Source organism: Piliocolobus tephrosceles, chromosome 2 (genome assembly GCF_002776525.5).
Source record: "Piliocolobus tephrosceles isolate RC106 chromosome 2, ASM277652v3, whole genome shotgun sequence".
In the NCBI taxonomy this organism is placed as follows: domain Eukaryota; kingdom Metazoa; phylum Chordata; class Mammalia; order Primates; family Cercopithecidae; genus Piliocolobus; species Piliocolobus tephrosceles.
Window position 1 is genome coordinate 99,727,816 of NC_045435.1, and position 10,437 is coordinate 99,738,252.

The 10,437-nt window shown below is 42.4% G+C and overlaps 1 protein-coding gene across 2 annotated transcripts in view; it reads left to right on the top strand.

The window, feature by feature from the left end:
* Nucleotides 1-10,437, top strand: part of TRANK1 (tetratricopeptide repeat and ankyrin repeat containing 1) — a 128,693-nt gene that overhangs the window by 36,011 nt on the left and 82,245 nt on the right. For both annotated transcript variants that reach the window (XM_026454883.1, XM_026454884.1), the window contains exon 2: nt 9,471-9,602. In XM_026454883.1, the coding sequence (XP_026310668.1) occupies nt 9,471-9,602 (132 nt within the window). The remainder of the gene's footprint in view (nt 1-9,470; nt 9,603-10,437) is intronic.

Genomic DNA, 10,437 nt, shown 5'->3' on the forward strand with positions numbered 1-10,437 from the left:
GTATTCCATTGTATGTATATGCCACATTTTGTTTATACATTCATCAGTAGATATTTTGTTTACTTTTAACACCCTTTCCTCCATCCCTCAATTTCCTCTAGGGTAGTGTTACTCAAGTATTTTTTCATTATAGCTCCTTCCAACCTTTTGAGACTTTTAACTAATCTAGCTTCCCACACCCCATGACATTTAAATACCACGGATAATCTATATATCCTTTTTTTTTTTTGGTATTGTATGTATATCTGTGCTTTGTACATGAAAATAATAAACATTTTTACTCCCCAATAACCCATTTTCCTTCCTTTGGGGGCAATATTGCCCCATTGAGAATGTATGCTATAGGGAAAACCAATTCCAGATTAATACATATAGAGGTAGCACCAAGTTTACTAAATACTTGGTAATGAAAGAAATGGTACTTGGAGAAAATCTTAAACTCTCCCCTCTCTGCTCCCACCAAACTTCCAACATCTCCTGCCCTCCCTTATACAAACAGATAAATACACAAGAAGAAAGAAAGAAGTTCACCTCTTTTCCTGGTCCTCGTATGGGGATGACCTCTCTTTTAGAGGGGAGATTTGTTCTCTGTGTCTCCTGCCTCCTCCCTCCCCTGCTGCTGTTGCTGAAACACTTTAATGGGTTGATGATGCCATATGTAGCTCATAACGTGTATTGTCCTATAGAATATATTTCTTTTTTTCCCATTTCAAGGAAAACATATAGAATATATTTCCATTTGGTTCATCTTTGACAGTTTTAAGGTATCCATTCGAGGCTTTTGTGTATTTCCCAAATTTGTGTGCTTTATAGAGCGTATACTTTGCCCCATTAGATGCAGTGGTATCATAATAGTTATACTCAGGGAGCTAACCTGTGTGTGTGTGTGCACGTGTGTGTATGTATTTGTATAAAAGAAAATCCAATATCACATGCATTTGGCTGGGCACAGTGGCTCATACTTGTGATCCCAGCACTTTGGGAGGCCGAGGTGGACAGGTCATTTGAGGTCAGGAGTTCGAGACAAGCCTGGCCAACATGGTGAAACTCCAGCTCTACTAAAAATAAAAGAATTAGTCAGGCGTGGTGGCGTCCATCTGTAATCCTAGCTACTTGGGAGGCTGAGGCAGGAGAATCTTTTGAACCTGGTAGGTGGAAGTTGCAATGAGCCAAGATTGCACTGCTGCATTCTAGCCTGGGTAACAGAGCAAGACTCCGTCTGTTAAAAGAAAACAAGCAAAAAAACATACATTTATATTTGAAACCAAAGCCCCTGTTTCTATAATGCAAAGTAAAGTTTGGCTAAAAGCCTTGGAGTTGATTTCTTCTGCCCTCCACTCTCACGCCCATGGAATTCATCAGGAACTCTTATTGGCTGCTCATTCTGCATTCATTTTACATTGGCCCATTTCTCTCCATCTTGCCTGCAGCCAGGATGATCCGGAAGTATCCATTGGATCTTGTTTTTTAAATTTTATTTCAGTTTTTGAGACAGAGTCTTGCTCTGTCACCCAGGCTGGAATGTAGTGGCACGATCTTGGCTCACTGCAACCTCTGCCTCCTGGGTTCAAGCAATTCTCCTGCCTCAGTCTCCCGAGTAGCTGGGATTACAGGCACGTGCCACCACGCCCGGTAATATGTATTTTTAAAGGAGAGACGGAATTTCACCATGATGGCCAAGCTGGTCTTGAACTCCTGACCTCGTGATCTGTCCGCCTTGGCCTCCCAAAGTGCTGGGATTACAGATGTGAGCCACTGTGCCAGGCCCAACTGGATCTTGTTAATCCCCAACCTAAAACCCTCTAATGCTTTGCTGTTCAATATGGTAGCCACTAGCCATATGTGACTATGTCTAGCAAAGTTAATTAAAATTAAGTTAGTTTTGAAATTGAGTTCTTCATTTGTACTAGCCATATTTCAAATGTACAGTACCCATGTGTGGCTAGTGGCTTCTGTATTGTTTAGTATAAAATTGAACATTTGCATTATCACAAAAAGTTGTCATAGACAATGCTGCTTTCCCAGTTGCATTTAGATGAATTCCAAGAACTTCTGATGGCCTTTAAGATCCATCATCTACTTACTGCAGCAATCACCTACTCTTTTAGCTTTACTTTTGCATCCTACTCACCTGGCAGTTCTTGAACTGTGAAGCTCAGAGCTTTTGCATGTGCTGTTTCCATGGCCTGGACACTTCTCTTCACTGGGCTAAGTGCTCACTATTTAGATCTTGTCTTAAATGTCAATTCCAACAGACTTGCCTTGATCCCTGTGATCTAAGCTGTGATCTCCTGTTACAGGCTTTCTTATACCCTATACTTTTTCTTCATAAGAGAATTTGTGTGATTATTGATGTACTTAATGTTCATCTCCCTAACAGACAGTAAACTTCTGGAAGGTGGGGATAGTGGCCATCCTTTCACCATCAGACTCCTGATCCCTAGCACAGTGCCCAGCATAGGATAGATGCTATGTGAACAATAGGACTGGGGTGTGCTGAAAGTTCAGATCCAGTGGGAAGGCACATTTGTGTCGGGTGTATGAAAATTAAAAACAGTTCTTTATCACTGTAGGATGACTGTAGTTACCAATAACATATAGTTCAAATAGCTAGAAGGAGGATATTGAACATTCCAAACACAAAGAAATAATAAATGAGATGATGGATATGCTACATACCCTGATCTGATCACTATACATTATATGTATCGAAACATCACTATGAATATGTACATTACTAATATGTCAATTTAAGAAATAAAATAGGTAAGCCAGGCGCGGTGGCTCACACCTGTAATCCGAGGACTTTGGGAGGCCAAGGCGGGCAGATCATGAGGTCAGGAGATTTAGACCATCCTGGCTAACACAATGAAACCCTGTCTCTACTAAAAATACAAAAAATTAGCCAGGTGAGGCGGCAGGCGCCTGTAGTCCCAGCTACTCGGGAGGCTGAGGCTGGAGAATGGTGTGACCCCCCGGGAGGCGGAGCTTGCAGTCAGCGGAGATCAGGCCACTGCACTCCAGCCTGGGCGACAGAGACAGACTTCTTCTCAGAAAAGTCTGTCTTTTCTGGGCAACAGAAAAGACTCTTTGCTTTGTTTGTAAAAACAAAAACAAACAAAGAAAAAATAAAATAAAATAGGCCCGGCATGGTGGCTCACGCCTGTAATCCCAGCACTTTGGGAGGCTGAGGCGAGTGGATCACCTGAAGTCAGGAGTTTGAGACCAACCTGGCCAACATGGTGAAACCCTGTCTCTACTAAAAATACAAAAATTAGCTGGGTGTGGTGGCAGGCACCTGTAATACCAGCTACTAGGGAGACTGAGGGAAGAGAATGGCTTGAACCCACGAGGCAGAGGTTGCAGTGAGCCGAGATTGTGCCATTGCACTCCAGCCTGGGTGACAAGAGTGAAAACTCGGTCTCAAAACAAACAAACAAACAAATAAATAAATAATCTAGAAAAATATTGCCAGGAGCTGGGGGTGGGGGATTGGGGGTGTTCTATATCACGTCTGTGGTTGTGGTTACATGACTGTAAATTTGTTAAATGAATTGAACACTTAAAACGGGTGAATTTTATCATATGTAAATTGTACCTCAATAAAATTTATTAAAAAAGAAGAAGAAGAAACCAGCTGGGTATAGTGGCTCATGCCTGTAATCCCAGCACTTTGGAAGACCGAGGGATCACCTGAGCGATCACCCGAGCTCAGGAGTTCAAGACCAGCGTGGCCAATATGGTGAAAACCCTGTCTTTACTAAAAATAAAAATATCAGCTTGGCATGGTGGTGTGCGCCTGTAATCCGAGCTACTCAGGAGGCTGAGGCAGGAGACTTTCTTGAACGCGGGAGATGGAGTTTCCTGTGAGCCAAAATTGCACCGTTGCACTGCAGCCTGGGAGACAGAGTGAGACTCTGTCTCCAAAAAAAAAAAAAAAAAAAAAAAAAAAAAAAAAAAAAAGGACCCAAAAGCAGTCAAGAGACCCCACATATTGGGGAGGGAGATAATTCCTTATGGAGTTTACTTTTTGGTGTCATAATGACTTTTAGGCTACAAATTTTACAAAAACAGTTCGGAGCTGGGCTAGTCAACTGGTTTTAGAAATACCATCTTTGGTGTGCCTGTAGTTGGGTGTAATTGAGGCTGTAAATACAGGAGGAATAACTTAAAGCTGACAGGCAAAGGGGATAAGTTGCACTGATAATGCCCTAGGTTTAGTGCAGGCCACTTGTCTGGGCTTTGGCCGGTGGAGGCAGGATGGTGAGACAGCTGAGGGGGGTTGTGGCAAGGTGTTCTGGTCTTGTCCTATTTAAATGCCCTGGGTATGGAAGACTTGGGCACAGCATCTCATACTTTTCCAGGGGCTTTATGAAAGATTTTGGGTGAGCTTCTTAAAAAAAGTCCTGTTCTTCTCTTCCCACATTTGTACCCCTTTCCCCAAGAAGAAGAAGAAGAAAAAAAAAAAAGCACACACACACACTGAAGTCCCCAGGATGTATTCTGACTTTGGATTTTTATCCTTTACTGTCTGTGGCACCCTTCCTGTGGGGAAGAGGGAAGAGTCACTTTTAAGAGAGAAAGAGAAGAGAGGAGAGAAAGAAAGAGAAAGAGAGAAAGCAAGTAAGAAAGCAAGCAAGCGAGCAAGCAGTCAAGAAAGGAAGATAAAAAGATAGAAGGAAAAGGAAAGGCACGGTGGCTCAAGCCTATAATCCTAGCACTTTGGGATACCGAGGCGGGTGGATCACTTGAGGTCAGGAGTTCGAGACCAGCCTGGCCAACATGGGGAAACCCCATTTCTACTAAAAATACAAAGTTAGCCGGGCATAGTGGTGCATGCCTGTAATCCCAGCTACTCAGGAAGCTGAGGCAGGAGAATGGCTTGAACCCGAGGGGTGGAGTTTGCAGTAAACCGAGATCATGCCACTGCACTCCAGCCTGGGCGACAGAGTGAGACTCCATCTCACGCAAAAAAAGAGATACTCTTTCTAGCTTCGTCTTGGATCTGTTGCTACTGCCAGCATTCCAGAGTTAATCTTGGATCATTGACTGCTTTTGGGCTCTTTTGGCAACCCTAAACAAAAAAAGCAAGCAAGCAAACAAAAAACCCCAAAAAATAAAATTAAAAAAGTAGACACATTTGTTGTCAAGAATTCAAGTAGTACCCTGATAATGTATGAAAGGAAAGCCATCCTCTCTGCCCATTTCAGTAATAACTCCCCCATATGCCATCCGTGTTGCCAGTCTGCTCTTTGCTCTAATCCTGTGCGTCACTTACAGAACTTCATGTGTGTATGTATACACAATGAGTCATAAAAACCACAACCACTTGGATCTGCTCTGTTTCAGACTTCCTTGTTTCAAAATCTACTCAGTGCATTTGCATTTTTCTTGCATCTTCTTCCTCATGTGTAGCTCAGCAGCCTGTGACAGCTTCCAACAAGTACAGTTTGAATTCTCATAGAGACATAGTGAAAATTTCTGAAAGCCAGCCAGGCAGCTGTGTAACTGTCCTTAAGTATTTTGTAGCTTTTACACCATTAATGAAACTGAAAGTGCAGGGTGGAGTGCTCAGTGCCAAGCCAAAATATCACATACCCTAGTGATTTTACTGGGTGCTGATCTTTTAACCTCTGTCTTGGCCCTTCAGAGTGTAGTTTAGCTCTTAAAGTGAGGCCACCTAGGTTGGAATTCTCACATTACCAATTTCAGTGTGACTGTGGCAAGTGGGAAGTGACTTAACCTGTCTTTGCTTCACTTCGCCTATGTGCAAAATAGAGACACAGTCATGCTGACCTTATAGCACTTTTTTGTGTTTTTTTTTGACAGTCTCACTCTGTTGTCCAGGCTGGAGTGCAATGGCTTGATCTCAGCTCACTACAACCTGCATCTCCTGGGCTTAAGCAATTCTCGTGCCTCAGCTTCCTGAGTAGCTGGGGCTATAGGCATGTGCCACCATGCCTGGCTAATGTTTGTATTTTTAGTAGAGACAGGGGTTTTACCATGTTGGCCAGGCTGGTCTCGAACTCCTGACCTCAGGTGATCTGCCTGCCTTGGCCTCCCAAAGTGTTGGGATTACAGGTGTGAGCCACTGTGCCTGGCCGAGGCTTCTTATAAGAATGAAAAGATACAGTGATGTAAAGCACATGGTAGGTACTTAGGAGATATTAACTATGAAGAGTATTGTCATTACGGTAAATTATTACCACTTTTATTTAATAATTTCATCTTATAAATAAATCATGAATTGGTCAATTTTTTTTTTTAAAGACCCAACAACTGAGCCATCTGTATACTGTTATAGAGACATAAAGCGTTCTTACATGTAATGAGAATGTAACTCTCAATGAATCTTATTAGGAAGAAAAAAGCCTTCCGTATCATTGGCATTCCTCCTTTCACCTTTGATGTGATTGTATCAAGAAAAAGCAGAAACATAGGTGGGTGAATACCTTTGTTGTTTGCCCACATAACATTAAGAGCTGACTGTTGGTTTCTAGAGGAGTATGAAAAATAATCTTGAAATGAAGAGTTTTTTTGTATTTGTAAATACAGTGGAAACATCTTGTGTTTGAATTCTTCAGTTAAACACTTAAAATCTGTTTGATAACATTTATGGTCTGATTAGTAAGGGGGTACATTGTAGAGTGATTGGAAATTCAGAAAAACAAGGAGGAAAATGAAAATTCTGCCAAATCCCAATGGTTTGGCTTTTAACATTGTGGCATAGTTTCAATACATTTTATGTATTTAAAACAATTTGGGATTATATGCCTTTTCAACGCTATAGGCCTATGTTTTTCATTTACTAACTTACTCTGTCATTAAATGTTCTTTTACAACACAATTTTTTTTTTTTTTTTCAGATGGAGTTTGCTCTTGTCACCCAGGCTGGAGGACAGTGGCATGACCTTGGCTCACTGCAACCTCTGCCTCCTGGGTTCAGGCAATTCTCCTGTCTCAGTCTCCTGAAAAGCTGAGATTACAGGTTCTCACCACTATGCCTGGCTAATTTCTGCAGTTTTAGTAAAGATGGGGTTTCACCATGTTGGCCATGCTGGTCTCGAACTCCTGACCTCAGGTGATCCGTCCGCCTCAGGTGATCAGCCCCCTGAAGTGCTGGGATTACGGGCATGAGCAACCGCACTGGGTCTTTTTACAAAATGATTTTATTTTATTTTATTTTTTGGAGATGGAGTCTCACTGTCACCCAGACTGGAATATAGTGGTGTGGTCTTGGCTCACTGCAACCTCTCCCTCCTGGGTTCAAGCGATTCTCCTGCCTTAGCCTCCCGAGTAGCTGGCATTACAGGTGTGCACCTCCATACCTGTCTGATTTTTGTATTTTTAGAAGACATGGGGTTTCATCATGTTGGCCAGGCTGGACTCGAACTCCTGACCTCAGGTGGTCTGCTCGCCTCAGCCTCCCAAAGTGCTGGGATTTTAGGCGTGAACCACTGTGCCCAGCCACAACATGATTTTAAAAGTAACTGTGTGGTGTTCTAACATATGGATCTTCTATAACTGATTTAAACCCATCATATATTATGGAACATTTAGAGTTATTTCCACGTATTCGAGGTGGTGAACGTCCATGAGGCTAAACCTATTGATGATGTATTCTATTTCCCCTGTAAGTACTGTCCCCAACATTTTGTGTCATTTTAAAAATTATTTTCCAATGATATTTTGTTGTTCAATTTTTGATTTACTTATGCACTAGTGAGGGTTATCCTATTTACCCACTTTTCATATATGTAGTATCAATTACTTGGTGTTTCTTTGTGAATTGTTTTTTAGGACCCTTATACATTTTGGTGAGAATGTTGGTCTTTTGTTGCAGTGGAAAGCTGTTTATAAAGGAGGGATATGAAGTCTTTGTCAGTTATTACAATAATTTTCTTGTTTCAGTTGTTTGACCATGACCAGCTTAAAGAATATTTATTGGACAAATGGTCGACAATATTTGAAAGAAATCTTTATTCCCTAGTACATCAGTTCTTTATGTTGTTTTTCACGTTCTTCTTAGTCATTTCTGTGTAAATAGTAGTCATACAATTTAGAGATTACTAAATGAAAAGGATAGGTAGAGTTTTGTGTTCTGACTTAAGAGTCGTGTGTCTCATTTTGTTAAAGCTCTGCCTAAGAAATGGAGTACAGTTCAAAAACCCCATTCCCAAGAAGTCAAAGTTTAAAATAAATCACCACTTATATGTGCTTGGGTCTGTTTCCCCCTCTGACCCCTTACTAGGATTTGAAATGATAAAATTAATAATTACTATCTATCCAAGAATTGTGTTGGTCATCCAGACACCTAATACGTTTTATGACCCCATAGGTACATGTCGTCTGTGAACACCTGAAACTGTCCACATATTTAAGACCTACCCTACCCTACCAATTTGCCTTTCCCTCTGCCATCTTGAGAGGAAGCAATCCTAAAGGACCTCCCCTCTGACCGCCACCTTTTCCCTGTCTCCTTGGCAGCTGCTTCTTAAGGTCTTCCTGGGCGCTCTTCTCTCCTGCCTTTGTTCAGCATACTTACCAAGGCCCCCCATGTGGTCAGGGCTGCCAGGCAGTTCTCTCCAACCACCCAGGGCACACTGGAGAAAATCAGTAATGTGTGTCTTCTTTGGGTCTGGCAATTCAAACTGTTATACCAGATATTTAAGTACTCCTTATGTTCGAGGCCATGTGGCTACAAAAATAAACAAAATAGGGGTATGACCTGAAAGAGGAAAATGCCCTTGGGGGACACAAACAAGTAGGTAGGCAATGGCTGTCTCAGGACAAATATTTCAAGGCTTATTTTATAGTGTTTTAAGAAAGGAGGGGGACAGGAGAGACAGAGGTTATGGTTCTGTGTCCTAGCCACTTGTATATTGAGGCCTTCATCTCCCCTCCATGTCCCATCTTCTCAGAGAGTGGAAGTACTATCAGCTGAGTTTTGTTTTTACCGATACATGATGTGGTACAGTAGTCAAGAGCAGAAACTAGGAATTAGTCAGATCTGGGGTCAGAAATGGGAAATGCCATTAGCAGATTTTTAGGCAAGTGACTTGAACCTCTGAGCCTCAGTTTCCTCATCTGAACAGTAGGGACAATGCCTTCCTGTGGGCTATGGTGATGGGTAAATGAGATTAATAATAATGCCAGTTACAGGGATAGCACTCACTACCTACCAGGTTTGTGTTGTCTCATGCATGGAAGCAGCCTCCTCCAGATCATTAATGCTGAATAAATGGAATTGGTCTGACCACCCTTGAGAATAGAAAAGAACTGACAAAGAAATGGTCTTGTCAGACACTCTGCCTGGTTTCCTGGTGGTGAGAGGCGTTGCCAAGATGTGCCCTTCGAAGGTAGGTGGGGCCATAGTGAAAAACTCCTCCAGATTTCAGCAAGGCAGACAGGAAGGCGAACATAGGTCCTGCACGGGTCTGGCAGCAAGCCTCTCCCCTGTCTCCTTACAGGATGGACCTGACAGCTTATGCTGAGCTGCTGAAAGAATCTGGCAACCAGGTTCTTAAGAATGGGAACTTCTCTTTGGCTATCAGAAAGTACGATGAAGCCATCCAGATTCTCCTGCAGTTATACCAGTGGGGGTAAGTGTTTGCATTTTCACCTCATCTTTTCTTTTTCAGGACATGGAGACTCTGTTCCTTATGTTTTCATTTCATTTCTTATCATTCCATCTTGTTTCTGTTTTCTTTCTCCCTCACTTCCTATTTATCTTCTCTGCATTGTCAGCTTAGAAACTGAATGGGGATTGTGTAAGAAGGGAAATAGAAAGTGAAACACAGAGGACTGTTGATAAAACTTCCCCTTCTGGCTGGCTAGGTGTCAGATTTAATGGTATGGCTGAAGTCCTCGAACAAACCTCCTCGTTGTCATTCATTTCATCTTCTTTATTATCTACGCCATTTACTCCCTGGCCACAGTGCACACCACGCTGGACACTAAGGTCCACTTTCTCTTTCCCTGCCCCTTCAGCTTCTTGTAGACCTGTTCTCCAACATTGTAGTATCACAACATGCTTAAGTATTGCTGAGGAACCTAAAGAGCTCCTTCTGTTTATGTAGGCTGTAGCTGTCAATACTATATGTTAGAACTTAAAACTGATGAAAAAATACGTATTTATTTAAAAATATCAGCTGGGCGCGGTAGCTCACACCTGTAATCCCAGTACCTTGGGAGGCTGAGGCGGGCAGATCACGAGGTCAGGAGATCCAGACCATCCTGGCTAACAGGGTGAAACCCTGTCTCTATTAAAATACAAAAAATTAACCGGGTGTGGTGGCGGGCGCCTGTAGTCCCATCTGCTCTGGAGGCTGAGGCAGGAGAATGGTGTGAACCTAGGAGGAGGAGCTTGCAGCAAGTCGAGATCCCGCCACTGCACTCCAGCCTGGGTGACAGAGCAAGACTCCATCTCAAAAAAAA